Source organism: Neoarius graeffei, chromosome 19, assembly GCF_027579695.1.
Source record: "Neoarius graeffei isolate fNeoGra1 chromosome 19, fNeoGra1.pri, whole genome shotgun sequence".
In the NCBI taxonomy this organism is placed as follows: domain Eukaryota; kingdom Metazoa; phylum Chordata; class Actinopteri; order Siluriformes; family Ariidae; genus Neoarius; species Neoarius graeffei.
Window position 1 is genome coordinate 56,163,641 of NC_083587.1, and position 19,665 is coordinate 56,183,305.

General features: G+C 40.5%; 2 protein-coding genes across 4 annotated transcripts in view; both read right to left on the reverse strand.

The window, feature by feature from the left end:
* hmgn2 (high mobility group nucleosomal binding domain 2) overlaps window positions 1-19,665 on the reverse strand; it is a 419,610-nt gene that overhangs the window by 329,370 nt on the left and 70,575 nt on the right. The window lies entirely within an intron of this gene.
* Window positions 7,771-19,665, reverse strand: part of si:dkeyp-97a10.2 (uncharacterized) — a 50,163-nt gene continuing 38,268 nt past the window's right edge. For all 3 annotated transcript variants that reach the window (XM_060900335.1, XM_060900337.1, XM_060900336.1), the window contains exons 4-6: window positions 15,265-15,501; window positions 14,943-15,039; window positions 7,771-8,936 (exon numbers count right to left, since the gene is read on the reverse strand). In XM_060900335.1, coding sequence (XP_060756318.1) covers window positions 8,876-8,936; window positions 14,943-15,039; window positions 15,265-15,501 — 395 coding nt within the window. In that variant the 3' untranslated portion in view covers window positions 7,771-8,875. The remainder of the gene's footprint in view (window positions 8,937-14,942; window positions 15,040-15,264; window positions 15,502-19,665) is intronic.

Here is a 19,665-nt window from a genome sequence, read left to right on the forward strand (position 1 = left end):
GGATCGACCTTAAGCTGGTAAATAATATATTTATTTTTTTCTTTACCAAATTCTAACAGAAAACGAGAGCGTCTGAAAGGGAAAACCGAGCCGAGCCGCCATTTTGAATCCTCGTTCACGGCTGTAATGCAAATGGCTTCCTCCTCGGTATACAAGTGCACTTCCATGGCAGGAAAAAAACTACATTTTGCCGCCTATGTAGTCCCCTATTTATACAAAATTGAGTCATTCAGGATTCAGCCATGTTTTTGCTCAGCGTTAGCAACAGTTAGAGGTTTTTAGCTTTCTCCTGAAATGTTTTCTTTTATTTCTTCTTCCTCAGGGTAGTAAAATTCGCTTTCGCTGTGAACACTGTCGTTATCGCTATCCATGCTGTAAAATTAATGCTATTCTCCTGAGAAATGTGAAAATAAATGTTGACACAAATTGCTACTATGTTTGTTGTTGTGAACGAGCGAGTCGCCTGGGTCCGTATCGTAGGCTCTGGACCCGCTCGCCAGCCAATCAGAGCGCAGGATTTGATGGAAACCGGACCGCGAAAAAAATAGATCACTTTACTCACTCGTGATATATACATTCACCACTCGAAGATAAACTTCATATCGTCGTGCAACCATGGAATATCCTCGATATATTCAAGCTGCTTTTTTAAATGGATGTTTATTTAGCATTTATTGAAAGTATTTATTTGATTTGTAACAGTCCGAGGTAAAGTTTTCTGCTATGGGGGGGGGAAATATCCAGGTAAAATAACTGCAGTTTGTCGTTTCACTGTAACTTTACAAACGGTTTGTGTAAAAAAAAAAAAAAACTGGTAAGGGAACAACTTTTATTATTCTATCCACATTCACTGGATAAGAGCAATCGCACGCTCTGATTGATTGATTGATTGATTGATTGATTGATTGATTGATTGGCTACACTACTACTAGGATATCAGTTCATATATCGTAAGTAGAGAAAAACAAAATGGCGGAGCGTGTTGCTGAACCAACTGAAGACGGAATTAAAAAATCTATTCGAAAACAAAACCCCAAAAAATTCCAAAAAAAAGCAAGAAAATATGGAATAAAAGTATTTAATAAGAACATATTTTTTTCCTTCTCCTCCAAGAATTATTATAGCATTTTTCACAAATTGCTATGGTCATTTCACCGGTTTAACATTCTTCATATTTAAGCATGTCTTTTTTTTTTTTTAAAGATTAGTTCAAAAGCTCAAAGAAGTTTGAAAATTACACAATTGAAATGTCCCAAGCTATTTTATACCTCGGCACGACAACAAGACAGCGCTTTAAACATAAAAACAACACGAAAGTCAATTTGTGCAGCCGTCGATAGGTTTTTAAGAAGTCCGCCTAAGCGGAAATGATTTTGTCGGATGTTTTGTATAAAGTTTTATCAAACTTGCAAAAAATAAAAATGCTCTGTTTTCTCAAAATCCAGTGAATGTGGATAGAATAACAGTTATTCCACTCAATCTCGTTGTACGTGGCTTATAGCCGATGAGGCGCATAGCATCAACTCATGTATGACTAGATTTCGTGGAATAACTGTTTTATAGCTATTATAACATAACAGGAACTAACATGTTTCTTAGATGTTCCACAACATTTAAATGTAACTATAAACATCCCAAACTATAAACATACTAAGTAGTATAATTGTTGGCAAACTGTTGTGGTATCAGAAGAATAAAACACTTGTTTATTTTCATTATTTACTTCGTACATGTTAGAATTCTTCCGGACCTTTTCAGCAGATTGGAACCAGATATTCTGGGACTATCCAAAATTTTTTTTTTTTTCAAATTTGTTGAGCGGGCGGGATAATGGAAGAGAAAATCACTAACTCCTGCTGGCTGCAACCGATTGCTAGCGACTTATTGAATCACAAACATTGTAAATGACAAATTATGATAAACATTTTGCTTGCTTCGAGTGTGTGTGTGTACCTGAGGGTTTTATACAACTTTAATGCACCTCTCACATAGCCGGTATGGGTTAAAATGAAAACTGCCCACATTTACTCTGTTAATTTAAAAAGATTGTTTTGGCCACAGGATTCAGCTGTGATTTATGAAGAAGCAGCCTTGTGTGCACTGATGAACCACTTTGTTTGGAGAAAGAGCATCCTGAACAAAGTTCGAGCCCGCTCTCTGCCTTATTGCACTCATTATGGGAATCGGAAATCGAATTAGATCATTTACAAACTCTTCACTGACTCAACGTGTACGTAAACGGCTATTTAATTACAGAAATCGATTTTAGCTGATTATTCTGTGGCTTCAATTGGTTTCTGACTAGTTCCGACTCGTGCCCTAATTTTAAGGACTCGACTCGGACTTGAGCACTGATGACTCGGACTCGTGCGTTAACTGCATTCGGACTCGTAAATTGGAGACGAGGACTTGGATTTTTTCTTTCTTTATTTTTTGCAACATGCCATAATAATTTGGCTTAAGATATTTATATCTACATTCATTTTTATACTAATTTCGTGCAAGAGAATGCACATTCACCTGTTCATACGTCATGTTCAGGAACAAACTAACGATAATGGCGCTAAAATGCCTGGAGAGACGCCCCTAGAATTGTCTGCTTTGCTTATACAGACTTCCTGTGCAGTGGGAAAAAATGCACTGCTATGTGTTCCATATGTAGAAGAACTATCGAGGAGACGACGGGGACGACCTCGAACTTCAATCGTCATTTGGCAAGACTCCACCCAGAGAAGGAAGTGACACGCTATGTTCATTGCGGTGTTGATAGTGGGTGGGGCTTGCTGAGCGATGAACTAGCGAGTGTTAATCCTCTCTCGTGTTATTTGCCCTGTTGATAGTAGGCGGGGCTTGCTGAGCGATGAACAAGCTTTTTATCTGTAGCCTATTAACTAAGGCCCTGTCCACATGGCAATGGATTCAGGTGAATCTGATAAAATTATCGTTTCGGCCTGGCGTCCACACGGCACCGGCGTTTTGGGTGCCCCAAAACGCTATTTTTTGAGAACGGGTTCCAGAGTGGAAAAATCTGGCAACGGCGCCGTTGCGAAGTCGTCTGGATGAGTAGAACGGATTTGTTTACGATGACGTCACAACCACATGACTAGAACAAGCAGCGCTCTCGGTGTTTTGTATGAACCACTGCATTGCATTCACTTTTGTATACAGCTTTTCTTTTAAATAAACAAGTAACTGAACCATTTCTTGAATTTCTTTTTTTTTTATTGGATAAGACTGCTTTTCAAAATGTTCACACACAATATAAAAAGTTATATAAATTTATATAAAATGCTTTTCAAAATGTTCACACACAATAAGAAAATTAAGTTATATAAAACTATGCACACTAATAAAACTAATTTGTACACACAGAAGGCACGATTTCCTCGCGTAGTCGCAGCCATCTTCTTCTTGTTGTTGTGTGTTTGTTCCTGTGAGTGCTTCACGCCGGGTAGAAGAAGGGGTTTATGCGCGTGCGTCCTACTTCTTCTATTGTTCTGGTGTCTCCGATGGGACCGTCTTACAGCGCACGTAGAGGTGTGGCATGTGTATTGCATCGTTTTCAGCAAGCGTTGCGTTGCCATATGAACCTGATATTTTAATGATCCGTTGCCCATGTGGACGCGATATATATATCTTTTTTTTTTTTTTTACCCGCTAAAAAAAAAAATCTCGTTGTCGTGTGGATGTAGCCTAAAATGGGGCAGTTGAGCAGTAACGTTAGTCCAACACAGTAGCAGAGACGCTTTCACATAAAGGCAGCAACAGCCACCATCAGATGGTGCTGTTGGAGTCTGGTTCTCGGGCTCGACTTGAAATTTTCTTGAATGACTTGGACTGGACTCGGACTTGAGGTTTAGTGACTCGACTCCAACACTGGTTTCTGATGTATGAACTGAATTGTACCGGGCTTACAGTGAGAGTTACCTGTTTTGAGTTTCACCATGTTAATGTTACCTTGTGCTGACAAGCTGTAGATTATCATTTAATACATAATTAAGTTTTCTTCATAAGCGATGAGCCTAAAGAAAGAAATACCTGTAACTACAAGACTACATCAGGAATATGTGCACATTTTTTTTTAAAGATTTTTTGGGGGGCTTTTTTCACCTTTATTGGATAGGACAGTGTAGAGACAGGACAGGAAATGAGCGGGGGAGAGAGAGAGACGGGGAGGGATCGGGAAATGACCTCGGGTCGGAATCAAACCCGGGTCCCCAGATTTTATGGTATGGCGCCTTAGCCACCTGAGCCATGACGCCCCCAGGAATATGTGCACATTTGAGGTGAAGGCGAATAGATAACGAGCCAAACTAGATCATTTGAAAAACATGGAAATGTCTCAGTGAGCTTTTCATGCTGAACTTGTGCTCTCACTGCCAGAAACCGTATTCCTCCATTAATGTTACTATTATTATAATAATGCACTCACAAGCCACTTTAATAGGAGCACCTGTATATCTGTTCTTATTCTTTCCACATTCACAGGGGGCGGCACGGCGGTGTAGTGGTTAGCGCTGTCGCCTCACAGCAAGAAGGTCCTGGGTTCGAGCCCCGTGGCCGGCGAGGACCTTTCTGTGCGGAGTTTGCATGTTCTCCCCGTGTCTGCGTGGGTTTCCTCCGGGTGCTCCGGTTTCCCCCACAGTCCAAAGACATGCAAGTTAGGTTAACTGGTGACTCTAAATTGACCATAGGTGTGAATGTGAGTGTGAATGGTTGTCTGTGTCTATGTGTCAGCCCTGTGATGACCTGGCGACTTGTCCAGGGTGTACCCCGCCTTTCACCCGTAGTCAGCTGGGATAGGCTCCAGCTTGCCTGCGACCCTGTAGAAGGATAAAGTGGCTAGAGATAATGAGATGAGATGAGACATTCACAGGATCAGGCGTTCTCAGAGTGGTTTGGCCATAAGCAAAACCACTTGGTACCGGCGAGTGGCCTGGTGGTTAGCGTGTCCGCCTCTTGATCAGGAGATCGTGAGTTCTACTCACGGTTGGGTCGTACCAAAGACCATCTGGCAAGGCACGCTGCAATATAGATGCGAGTGGGGAGTCGAACTCTCATGGTTACCAGAGGACCCGCCCCCCACTGTAACCCTAGCTACAGTATGTAATATAGGTGAGAGGCCGAGGGCTACGGAAACGGAGATCGGCGCCACCTAATGCGCCATATAGTGCGAGAAGGACTTTAGGCTTGGATATTCACTGGATATGAGCAGTCGCACGCTCTGATTGATTGGCTGCTCTACTACTACGATTTATTTTGTGAACATTTTAAAATGTTCAAATGAAATGATATTTCTTGGAGTGATAGTCCTGAACTTTCCACCTATGGTTGACTTTCTGCTTGGACCCCTAAATATAATAGGCTTGTGATTTTTACCACTGTAACGAAACTTTTTTTTTTTTTAAATCATGGACCATCTGGCTCTGCTTTGGACTACATATTGGAAAAACACTGTGTATACACCTCACTCCAACACCTGCAGGATTACTTCCTCTGGATGGCCTGAAAATGCTAACCAGAAGTTTCATAGGTCATAAGTCAAACCAAAGCTGGGTATCTGCTCTTTCAACAATCAGGAAGTGGGTCAGAGGTTAAGTCATGTACATGTGTTTTTCTTCTCGGCCTTCCAGTTGAGGCAGAGTTCAAGTAAGATGGCTTCATGTACTTGGCCCATTTACTTTGTCCTGTTAAAGTTATAAAGATATCATGCACTTTATACTATAATGGGTCCTTTGCTCTTATCTGCGTAGCTGTGATGTGAAAGAATGGTGTGACATCTGATAATCTGTTAGTTTATCAAACCATCAAATAACCTGTACATAATTTCACTTTGGAGATATGATTGATTGGTCCATGGAAGGATCTAGAAAAAGCTCGATGAACAGGTGAAATACACTTGTATTAATAATGGTTAGGGCATGGATTCGACAAGATGTTGGATGCATTCCTTCGAGACAGATTTTTCAGGTGCATGTTTATCCTGTGAATCTGTTGTTCTACCACGTGCTACTGGGATTCAGATCCAGTGATTGGAAAAGCTACTGAAGAACTGAACTCATCGCCATGTTCCTGACAGTCTGAGACGACTTTTGCTTTGACATCACGCATTAATCATGGTGGATGTCGCCATTAGAAGATGGTAAATTGTGGCCATGATGGGATGGACATGGTCAGCAAGAATACTCACATAGACTTTGGCATGCAACTGATGATTGATTGATTGGTATTAACAGGTCCAAAGTGTGCCAAGAAATATGCCAACATTCCCCACACCATTACACCGCCCCCACCAGCCTGGACTGTTATGTTAACAAGGCAGGTTGGGTTCATGGATTCATCCGGTTGGTGCCAAATTCTGATCCTACTATCTCTGTGCCTCAGCAGAAATCAAGATTCTTCAACCCTTTCAACTTTCTGTTCTTGGCTGATAGAAGTGGAACCCGGCGTGGCCGCCTGCTCTTGGAGCCCATTCACCTTAAAGGAACAGTCCACCGTACTTCCATAATGAAATATGCTCTTATCTGAATTGAGACGAGCTGCTCCGTACCTCTCCGAGCTTTGCGCGACCTCCCAGTCAGTCAGACGCAGTCAGATGCGCTGTCACTCCTGTTAGCAATGTAGCTAGGCTCAGTATGGCCAATGGTATTTTTTGGGGCTGTAGTTAGATGCGACCAAACTCTTGCCCGTTTTTCCTGTTTACATAGGTTTATATGACCAGTGATATGAAACAAGTTCAGTTACAAAAATTGAAACGTAGCGATTTTCTATGCTATGGAAAGTCCACACTATAATGACAGGCGTGCTAACACCTTCTGCGCGCTTCGGCAGCGCATTGATATCTGAGCTCCGTATCAATGCGCTGCCGAAGCGTGCAGAAGGTGGTTAGTACGCCTGTCATTATAGTGCAGACTTTCCATAGCATAGAAAATCGCTACGTTTCAATTTGTGTAACTGAACTTGTTTCATATCACTGGTCATATAAACCTATGTAAACAGGAAAAACGCGGAAGAGTTTGGTCGCATCTAACTACAGCCCCAAAAAATACCATTGGCCATACTGAGCCTAGCTACATTGCTAACAGGAGTGACAGCGCGTCTGACTGACTGGGAGGTCGCGCAAAGCTCGGAGAGGTACGGAGCAGCTCGTCTCAATTCAGATAAGAGCATATTTCATTATGGAAGTACGGTGGACTGTTCCTTTAAGGTTTGACGTGTCATGCATTCTGAGATGCTTTTCTTCTCACCACAGTTGCGTAGAGTGGTTATCGGAGTTCTGTCAGCTCAAACCAGTCTGGCTTTTCTCCCTTGACCTCTCATCAACAAGGCCTTTCCTTTCCTTCCTCAGCTCACTGGATGCTGTTTCGTTATTGCACCATTCTGTGTAAACTCGAGAGACTGTTGTGTGTGAAAATCCCAGGTGGTCAGCAGTTCAAGAAATACTCAAACCAGCCGACTGTCATGACCAATCACACCAAGGTCAAAAATTGCTAGATAACTAAGACTGGCTGATTTTAGATAATTGCATGAATTTGTACGTGATTATTGTTTACATTTAAATATGTACATTAATGTAAAATAATCAAATAAAGTTTAATTTTAAAATATTTTGCAAAATATTTGTGTTCTGTAATAAAATGTAAATTATATTTATATAAAATGTTCCATAAAAATCAAGTACAATACAGCTTTATATCAAAACAAAAAATTCATTATTTAAAATGTGTAATAAAATCGGATATAATAAAAAACCAAGGTTTTATAAAAGCTGTTTCGAGTCAGATTTATGGGATTTATTTTGTATTTAAAGGGTTCGCTAGCATCAAAACCCTTGAGGACTGTTGTTTTAAGGGACACGTTGTTTGTACAAGTAACTTAAACACAAGTCCGGCAAAAAAAAAAGAAGCTTGAACTGCGTCAATGCAGCATCCTGTTTTTCTTTTTAAAAAAAAAAAAAAGCACTTCATCTATGGCCTGTATGAGTTTATGCGTTGTACTTCTGCCACAATTGCCTGATTTTAGTTAATTGTATGTAATTACTGTTTACATTTAAATAAAATGCACATTAATATGAAATAATTGTAAATAACTTTTTAATTAAAATTATGCAAAATATAATTGTTCAGTCATAAAATGTAAATTAGAATTTATATAAAATATTTAAATAAAATGGTAATTTAAAGTACAATCATTTTTATATAAAACAATCTAAATTATCATGAAATAAAATGGGATATTTAAAAAAAATTGATATTTTATAAAAGCTGTTTTGAGGCGAATTTGTGGGATTTATTTTGTATTTAAAGGGGTCGCTGGCTGCAAAACCTTCTGAGCACTGTTTTAAGGGACACCTTGTCTCTGTATAAGTAACTTCAATACAAGTAAGGCATCACTGCAACATCCTGTTTTTCTCAAAACCCAACCCTTTATGCACTCCTCGAACCCGTCCTCCATCTCTAGTCATTCTTAGACGCGTTCCACAACATGTACTTTGAAATGCCTTAAAATAATTCGCTGCTTCATTGCACAGTACAGTGTATCTGCATATTATATATCCTTCTATACTGCATAAGTAACTTTAATATGAAATTCAAAACAGGAAATAAAGTAATCGATCAGTTTCCTTTTTTCGAAACTTCAAACAGTTTCTCAACCTTCAGCTTTCTTTGCTTCATCAAAGTCCGATAAAAGGAGAACTTCATTGCACTTTGTTTCTCCAACTGTGACAAAGTCAGTGGAACCCTTGGAGCATGTCTGAAATATCTTAATGTGACCTCTCCGAGTGCTTGGAGAAGAGGTGACTGCTCTCTCTGAGTCAAAGTTCACGTCTCCTCCGTCTTTGGTTCAGTCTGACGTTCTGACTCGAGTGCAGAGGTTACATGTCCTCATCTGGTTCTTGGAGTCTCTCTCTTCTGTTGCTGTACCTAATGCGTCTCCTAAAAACAAAAAAAAACATGTCCCTCATCAGTTGTTTGTTTTTATATTTCTATCCTAACATGCTGTTATTAAATTCGTATCCCAGAGTAACAACACAGTCTCAAATCTGATTGGTCAAATCAGAGGTTTATGTTCATGCGCTTCTTCTAATATGTTATCGTTTCTATAGAAACGGCTAACTGACCGGGCCTTGTATGGCGAACATGCTACAAATCTAATGCCTCGGTCACAACCGGCCGTACGTGCAAGAAACGCACGGAGGGCGCGCGTGTGACGTGCTTATTTTCGAGCCGTAAACCGGCCGCAGAGGTTCTTTGTCATGTCAAACAAACTCTACGTGCGCTTACGTTTTTTTCAGGTTGCAAGACAAACTTACGGCCAACGTGCATCTTTCTCCACGAACAAAAAAAACGCAGCGATTTGGGAAACGCCAAAAATCGCACGTCCGGTTGTGACACAGACTTAAAACAAATCATACTTATTGAAATGAAGTTTTTCCGACGATGACGTTTGTTAAAATGTTTGTGTTAGTAGTCTCTCGTGTCAGCGCTTTGTATTTGTAACAGTTAGTGTATTTCCTGGATTTCAGGACCGAGGACTTAAACACCTTTTTGTTTTCTCATGAACTTGACAAGCTGTGTCATTCATTTCGAGATAAGCGCTGGCGTCCAACAACACTTAACGTGGCGGCACGGTGGTGTAGTGGTTAGCGCTGTCGCCTCACAGCGAGAAGGTCCGGGTTCGAGCCCCGTGGCCGGCGAGGGCCTTTCTGTGTGGAGTTTGCATGTTCTCCCCGTGTCCGCGTGGGTTTCCTCCGGGTGCTCCGGTTTCCCCCACAGTCCAAAGACATGCAGGTTAGGTTAACTGGTGACTCTAAATTGACCGTAGGTGTGAATGAGAGTGTGAATGGTTGTCTGTGTCTATGTGTCAGCCCTGTGATGACCTGGCGACTTGTCCAGGGTGTACCCCGCCTTTCGCCCATAGTCAGCTGGGATAGGCTCCAGCTTGCCTGCGACCCTGTAGAACAGGATAAAGCGACTAGAGATAATGAGATGAGATGAACAAATTGCTGGGGTATAAGAGGAACAGCAGGTTTTGGGAAAATAATCAACTCCAGGCTGGTAATAAATAATGACTCTTGAAGTATTTTACTTCTCTCTTGTCTCATAAGCTTTAAGATGTCACATTAATATTACTTTATATTATAGAGACGCGAGTGTTTTACTGGGAAATACACCACTGGTATCTTTCATCCAGGACACGGAGATCCAAAACCGTGACATAAATCTCAATGTCACTTGTGAAGAAATCGATGAATTGTTTTGATAAATTTGGGGACTTTTTGTTTGTGAATGCATCGATATAATAGAAGAAAATCGCATGTTGGCTTGAAGATATGAAGTTTATCATCTCGGGTTGAAAAACTTGCATTTTTCATACGAAATACATCGCAGATCTGAGTGACATATTTAAATAATATTGGCTGGTGTTGAGTGGATGGATGAAGTCAAATGAATGGAATTTATCTGATATACCATGAGTAAAAGCCAACCAATATTATATATATATATATATATATATATACACACTCCTTTCAGGTGTTCAACGCATCTTTTTCTTCCAAAATACTCTCAATCTTCTGTATTTATCGAAGCAAACCTGGCGGCCATGTTTGTTCTCTGACGTGTGACGTCGTATCGTCTTGACAACCATGCAATATCGTAAACAATATTCAACCCTCATTCTCCATTCTGTCGAGTGACGTAATACATGTAGGATAAGCGATATACTAACAATACTGCATGCTATCAAACCAAATGAACGAAACCTGCTCGAACACGTATTTTTATTCCATCGAACAAATGTCCCGCATGTAGAATACTTCCCGATATTTCACTCCAGTGATGTCACTCCCAGTGTTTTCCCACTGACTGCTGTCAGCTCGCGTATTTTCTATGGCTGTGTCCATATATTTTTTTTGGGCTTTTTCACCTTTATTGGATAGGACAGTGTAGAGACAGGACAGGAAATGATCGGGAGAGAGAGACGGATCGGGAAATGACCTCGGGTCGGAATCGAACCCGGGTCCCCGGATTTATGGTATGGCGCCTTAGCCACCTGAGCCACGACGCCCCATACTGTGTCCATATAATATAAGGAACGTTACATGGTGGAGCAAAGATATATGAAGTTTATCTTCTCATGTTGAAACATATTTTCACTTGTGATGTATATGTATACGTTCGCCACCTGAAGATGAACTTCATATCTACGCGCAACCGTGTAATATCCTCTATATCCATCATCGATTTATAACTACTAGGAAAAACTTTTCGCTGAAACGTTCATGTGCCGTACACTGCAAAAAATAAAAATCTTAGGAAGTTTTTGTCTATTTTCAAGTCAAAACATCGAGCCACCCTTATTATAAGACATAATTGCCCAACAAGCAAAACCTCATTTAGCTAGAAAGGCTAGTTTTTAGACAGTCCATCTTGAAAATCTTGTATAGACAAAATGTCTTGAAAAAGTCTTATTTGGAGCAGCTTTGAAAATAAAACAAGGGTTTTTTAAAAACAAGTAAGTACATTTTGGACATTTGTCAAATGCGGTTCATCTTGTTTCAAGAAAAAAAAAAGTATGCTTGTTTTGGGAATAAATGAACTTTACTAAAATCTTTGAATCTTTCATTACAATTCAACTCCACCTTACAGATCCTAAGTTTACTGCGACTGTTTTCTCAGTCATTCAGAGTGAGCTCCTTCTAGATGCTGTACAGACTCTAGACCAGACAAGTGCCTTCAAAAAGTTTGAGTGAGTGGAGGGCGCTTTAGTGAGGGCTTTTTGGAATACTGTGAGTTAAGTTCAGTGTTTTTTTTTTTTTTTTTTTGTGCCTGATCTTGTAAACCCCTCGTACACATGAATAGTCAGTGCCCCCAAAATGCACTGTTGCTTTGGCGTTGTGTAAGCACTGTAAGTCAAAATGCGTAGACTTTTTTTTTTTTTGGTGCCTAAAAAAAAAAAAAACTTGTTGCAATGCTACACATGTCGTCAACTTGATTCGAGATAGTCTCTGGTCTCATATCTAGAGTATTTTACTAATTACAGGTCACAAAAGGAGAATCTTTTAAGCTAGCAATGCTTAGTTGTAGAATTTAACAATCCTAATATTAGTATATTTATCTTAAATTCAGTTTTTACTGCTAAGACTTTGTCATGACTTTAAGTGAAATACCCTTAAAGGGGAACAGAGGGCAATATATAGAGTAAATATAACAATAAAACGCACATTCACGAACCTTATTCAAGACTTACAAAAGTTTTTTGTTCTAAGGTTGGAAGGTTATAGCGTTTTGAAAGTAGCTCGAGCAAACTGTTTCCGCAGTTTGAACAGCCCGCCATGATATTAATTTTATCCAATCAGAATGCACGTTCATTTTCTCTGCGTAACACTCATGACGTATGTATGTGCCCAGTTGTGTTGGCTCATTGAGGTTGGGAATAGCACGTGTGAAATACCTGTTTCTGCCTCTTGCGACGATTTCGCAAGTCCACGGGTGGCGCCTATCTCATTGCAGCAAATAAACTCTGCTGGACTCGTGAGCAACTCCACGTTACATTTTCCGCACGAGCACCACGCCGTGTCGCCTGCACGCAGACGCTCTGCCCCACGCTCGCCATGCCCATGGTCAGCATCAGTCTCATCCTCGCCGTCATCCGAGCTTTCTTCTCTTATTTCATCACCGGAGTCGAGAGTACCTCTCCTAGCTATTTTAAGTTCGTTTCTTAAGACAAGGATTTTTTAAGATGTTCCCTTGTTGACGGTTTCGGCGAGAATCTTCCGCCTTCTTCAAAACAGTCACCAGATGTGTCCTGGAGGAGCGACCTGACAGCAGGAGGCGTGAACTACCTGTCAAATTGGGCGGGACGTTCACGCCTCCGTAGTGTAACATCAGCTGATAAGGCACGTCACCACTCGACATCTGGTGACTGTTTTGAAGAAGGCGGAAGATTCTCGCCGAAACTGTCAACAAGGTAACATCTTAAAAAATCCTTGTCTTAAGAAACGAACTTAAAATAGCTTTAATAGTTAGACATAATGAACTTCCACTACATAGTACCTCTCCTAGGTTCAAACTGGTACCCTTCTAAGCCATAGCCTGCTTGCAGTGTGTCTTGCGGGATCTCTTCGTATGATTCGACAGAGCTGTCGCTTTCACTTGATGCGCCCGACGCCATGATTACACGCTTATCTCCTCCATTTCGGAGAGTTCCGCTAGTGCAGTGGGTAGCGCTGACGTCACGGTCTTTTAAAAATGGCGACTCTTGTGCGGTTTAGCGTATAAAGTATTATATTTACAATTACCAAGATATTTCGTTGTTTTCTAGTATATAAATTTGATAGAATACTTAAGAACAGGGCTGTAGTACTCGAGTCCGTCTCGAGACGTTTTTTTGATGGACTTGGACTTAACTCGGACTCGCTTGTAATTGGACTTGGACTTGTCTCGGACTCCCCTAGTGGTCTCGCTAAATATAGCTGCAGGACTCGTCAAGTCCACCAAGGAATCCGCCAACCAATGGTAGAGTCTCACACTTGAACTTGTTACTTTAAGATTCTAAATATGTGTTTTATTATCTTCCCGCGCGACCTTCATTGTTTTCTCTCACACATAGCCTATACAGCGAAGATGTCGGCTAATTCGGGGGTAATTAAATTCGCCTACACAAATCACCATGAGTTTTCAACAACAGATCAGAAAAAGAAACACCGGGCAGACTGCAGATTCTGCAAAAAAACAATTTCAGACACGCTTGGGACGACGTCCAATTTTAACAGACACCTGCAGAGGAACCACCCAGCAAGGTAAGTGACAGTTAGAAAGTGCTTAGCTTTATCTTGTGCTAACAGTAGCGAACACTGGCCAATGGAAGATACGGATACGACGCTACAATTCCTTACGTTAGTATTTTTTTCATCAGGTAAAACGTTAGATGCTAAATGAGAATTAAGTTACAATATTAACTACGTGCAGCGCAGTTTCAGGTGACGTGTGTGTGTGTGTGTGAGAGAGAGAGAGAGTGTGTGTGTGTGAGTGAGTGAGACTGTTGATTAATGTTGACAAATGATTCTATGGGGGGGGTTGTTACAGTTAATGCTCAAATAAAAATTACTTATTTCATTACACTCACGGCATGTACAGTTTTTTTTTCAGGCAAGGCATACTCTAACCACAGGTACACACAGTATAATACTGGTAATAATTTTTCACACTTACTGTATGAGTGAAGCTACATTGTACAAGCTATTGTTTGTATATATACACAAACCATAAGTACTGTGACACTGTGTTAGTAATAACCCAAAGTTATTATCTTGATGCTCCAAGTATATGACTTGTATTTGCTGTCCTGGACTCGGACTTGACTCGGACTCGAACCTCTTTGGACTCGGACTTGACTCGGACTCGAACCTCTTTGGACTCGGACTTGACTCGGACTCGAACCTCTTTGGACTCGGACTTGACTTGGACTCGACTAAGGTGGACTTGACTACAGCCCTGCTTAAGAATACGTTACTTTGTCACATCAGCAACTGTATATATTATATTTGGTACCCCTTTAAAATGAAATAAATAAAAATGACTTGAATGGCTAAATGTAAGAAGTACGATCTTGTTATAAGAACTGTTTTGATTATTTTGAGTTAATCAGATCTCGCATAATAAGTTCCCCAATCTTATCTTGGAATTATTTCATCTAAAAACAGGTTAGAGTTTTCATCTTACTTTAAGAAATCTTACCAAGTCAAATTTGACTAGTTCCATTGGCAGATTTTTTTCACCCGATTCAAGCAAATATGCTTTGTTTTAATCTTTTATTTCTTCTTTTTGAAAGGCCATTTTTTGCAGTGTATGAATAGATGTAATCATGATGTAAATACGGTATTTAGTGAATGTGTATTATACATGTTCAGCGTCACGCGTGTTGGTGTGTTCATGTACCTCCAGAACAGGAAGGCCAAACCTCCAGCCAAGAGCAGCAAGAGAACAAGGATTACAACAACTACAGCAGTGCCTCGACTCCCTCTCTCACAGGGTGCTGGAACACACACACACACACACACACACACACACACACACACACCTTTTCTAATTACTGACGTCTTCAGCATACACGCGCGAACAGACACCCATCATTTTTCCCTAATTATTATTCCTGAAAATCTAGTGCACTCTCTATCCCGAGCACATTACTATAAACGTCTTCTCTGGTTTTCATTCACATTCTCCTGCATCGCTCTCTCCCACACACACTCCTGCGTACCTGCGGTGTAGGTGGCCGAGCTGTGACCCAGCTTGTTGCTCACCAGGCAAGTGAAGTGGCCACACAGTGCTGTGTTCAGGTACAGAGAGGTGCCGTCTTTTGACATGCGGCCCACTGCCTCCGTCACCACAGCTTTCTCATGGAGCCAACGGTAGCTGGGCTCCGTCCCCCAGGCCTCCATACAGTGCAGGCTGGAGTGTGACACGTTCACCATCACGGACACGTGATGCACAGCCACTGGTATATATAACACACAGGATAAATCAACTGACAATAGGTCCAAGAGTATATTTACCTAAAACATTTAGGTATCAAAGTTAGCTGGAGCAGAAACTGAGAAGGCTCATGAAAGAACTAAAAACTGTGTAACTGCTGAGATGATTAACTTTTTTTTTTTTCTTTCTCTTTGAGATGTTTTGGAAGGAGTCTCCAGCGTTAGTGCTTTGTATCAGTCAACTTTAAGTTTTCCAACATGGGATACAAGAGTTTACACTTTGGGGTTTCTTGGGATCATGATAAGCTGGGTTTTTTTGGTTCCCCCCAACAAGAGGAAAAAAAGAGGGAAAGAGGTGAAGGAACGACTGAGAATTAAATTGACTTACAGCCTTTCGATTTCATAAAATCGATGAACTTTGGTCATTATTTCTGTAATATCTCTCAAAATATCAGGCCATTCTGTGGCTGGCAAGTTATTTAATTTGGGGGATTAAAGCAAATAATGTGCATGAAATCGCTCGCTTCACGCAGACAGAGGAAGTCCGTGTGTGTGTGCATGGTTCCATCATTCTGTCGCTAAACGAACAGCTGATCACACCGAGGTGCTCGCTGAGCACTGATATTTATTAGTTTGGTCCTGCGTTTCCTTTCCTTCGTCTATAACATAACGTCTTTTCTTCTCGCTTTCTGTTACTGTCGTCGGTCTTTCACGTTTCATTCGCACACTCACGTCCTCCATTTTTCTCTCCTGTTTCAAATTAGTATCCCACAATGCCTTGCGTGAGCAGGGAAAGCCCACCACATGATTCATGATGTAGTATCTTGTATTGGGTCATGGTGAAGCAGGAAAAAAATAGCAGAGAATTTAGGGCCACATGGCCTTAAATTCATTAATTGTTCTATTTTAAAAAAATAAAATTGGAAGTCTGTGATTTGAATTCGGTATCTTTCGGTCCACTAAACAAAAATAATTGGGTGTCGGGGAAAATTCTTTGTATGACCTACACTTAAAATCTAAAAGGCAGTCTAGCTTTAAAATGTAGCTCTAAATGGATAAAAGGTACAAGAAGTCTTTGAGGCGCATTCTTACCATGGAAAATAATCAATCAACATTGGCATGGTAACACTAACTCCACAGAGAAGCACCTACCCTCCCTGAAGCTAAAACTCGTATCAGTTCTGGTCCTTTGTGTAAAACGTTTGTCTTGAAAACACCTTAAGATGTTTTTCACTCATCGAAATTGTTAAAAGTCTCGAATTAGGAAGCTGATGCATCTTTGCTTGTGTGGTAACCTAAAAGGTTTCTTCATTCATCTGAGACACTGAGTACGAGTCACTTTGTCTCCCCCCACATCTGTGTGTTGTCTGAGACAATTTAATGACAATGTCCCTTTTTGGTCGTTCCTGAAAAATAAACGAACGATATTTCAGTTCACATCGCATTTGGACAGGATGACCCGTTGCTGCGCAAAATGACAAAAAGAGGCGTCTTGCGTTACATTTCAAGTGTTGACTCTGTTGGTCATCGTCAACTCTGTTGTCGTTAAACTGGCCAAACCATTTCACAGAACTGAAGACAACAGAGTTGACATTTTTCCACCATTTTGTGTCTTAACTCCACATGCTCACCTCAAACCAGCAACCACACGGCATGTACAAAAACAGAATTTTTATAAATTTTAATCATTTTTTAGTGCTGTCAAAAATGTCGCGTTATTAACGCGTTAACTTGACTCAATTTTAACGGCGATAATTTTTTTATCGCGAGATTAACGCTCTGTGACATGATGCCACGCCCCGCACAGCCAGAGTCCTCTGCCCTCCCCCGAAGAGCCACAGTGCTCCGATCGTTTTCCCATCGGCGGCTCCAGCCCCACTTTGCAGTGGCTGTGACAAGACGTGTTATGCTCTGCAATAAAAAAAAACCATTGGTACAACCAGTGTTCGAACTATGCCGATATTTTTGGGGGGGTCCCTTTTTTTTCCCTTGGGGGGGTGCTTGCACTTGTCTCAGAGCGCGGATCTCCATCGCGCGCTCACTTCGGATATGCAAATGCTTCCCGTTACACACAATTGCTATGTCAATAAACATCATTTTGCCAATATTTTAGAGACCCCCCAACATTTCCCAAATCATGTTTTCAAGGGATCTCATGTCTGTTTCAGGGGATCTCGGATCCCCCGTGTACCCCCGTAGCTCGAACGGTGAGCAAGCCCATTCACTTTTTATGCTGATAAGAGAATTACATGGTTTTTCATGTGACAAAAATGTGCGATTAAATTGCGATTAATCGCGAGTTAACTATGACAGTCGCGACATTAATCGCGATTAAATATTTTAATCGCTTGACAGCACTACTTTTTTTTTTGAGTGAGAGATTCACGCCGATATCACAATAACAGATTTGACGATTAATTAATCTACTCTTGGTGTATCCTCAACATTTTGAAATTAATGAGAAAAGAAACAGATCATACCTCACTGCCTTTCTGAAGTTTCCCGCCAGAGGAAGTGACGTCTCTCGGTGCAGGTGTCATGCGTATTATTAAGTCTTTGTCGATTTCATGCGGTTTTATAACAGAGTTGACGAGAACATTGGGACGGGTTAAATTTTTTTTTTTTTAAATTGAAATTTCAGACGATACAGAAAACAGACTTTCTATGCAATTGATTTTATAACAGCGAATAGAATAAGCCTCCAAAAAACAAATTGTTAGACTGAATCACTTCGTGTTTATTCGAGTTGAATGGATGAATCAGATGGTGAAGACAACCAGTAATGTGGGGGGAGGGGTGGGAGTCATTTAGTTTGTTTTATGGATAAATTGGGTTTAAAATGTACATCAAGCATCGCTATTGGTGACAGTTTGTCATAACGAGAGAAGACACTATTGTTCAAAACTGATTCAAAAAAAGATTTCTTTTGTGGAAAATAACAAAAGGTTTATCTCAGAGATGCGAACTGTACCCCGAATTCTAGAATGACCCACACATTATATAAGGAATAACACAATCCAGACTGTGCTTTTATACAAAAATAATGCGCTTCAGGGGATCAGTGGCACTCGGCTTGCGTGTTATGCCGTATCGTACCATATCCAGCATGGATTATTTTTCTATAGCAGCATGGTCTATTATGTGTTATTCTTTACTTCTGTTATGAGCTTCAGGAGAGCTTCTGGATCTTTCGGACAGTGACATCTCTCAACTAATCGACCTGATGGGGCTGGAGATAAAACCTAAATATATCCAGTACCAGTCAAAAGTTTGGATGCACCTTCTAATTCAATACTTTATCAATTAAGTCACTTCATGTCTTAGAGAAACGACGTCCATCGTTACTTTTTACTTAGTTGAGCAGTTCTTGACAATTAATTTGCGCTAGCGCAAATTGTTACTCTCAGGAGCTTTCTACTTATTATTATTATTATTATTATTATCCTAACATTTTTTAAGATGCTATTTCTCTCTGTTTTCAACCATCACCAAATTTCATATGAAGAATACCTCTGGGCTGAATTACGCTGCTATGACTTTTGGTGCTGATCTGGATCACTGATCTGGAATGATCCATGAAAAACGGGCTTTTATTTTCAATCACTTATAACTCTGTCAATTTTCATGATTTTTTCAATCCGTTTTTTAAATTTTGTTCAGAGTGGCAGGGTACAACTATTCCTCACTAAGCTTCATTCTCTATCTCTTACCATTCTGGATCTATAGGGTACGGTGACCAGACGTCCCAGTTTGTAACAGCTAATGCAAATTACTGTGACTTTAGTCACAGTTTCTATCTAGTATGGATTACTACAGTTGTGGTGTGGAATAGAGGTATTTCCTGTATTATTATTTACTGTTTGATCTCAAATGCATTAAAGGAGAACTGAAGGCAAATTTTTTTAATCAAAATTCTATTTCTCATTTTATTAAATATCGGAATGCATTTTTGATCACTATTTTGTCGCTGCTATAGCAAGTTATAAGTGTTTGAAATATACTCTGTAATATATCAGTCCATATGTCAAAGCGATGGCTGTAAACGAGATTCGTTGAGACCTGTGCGAGACATCGTAGGACGGAAGTAAAATGTACAGCGGAAATCAAAGCAACCGACATCTGCCAACGTTGCCAAAAGATGCACGCGACCTCTTTCGAATGCTGACGTAATCAAGCCGGAAGTTTTG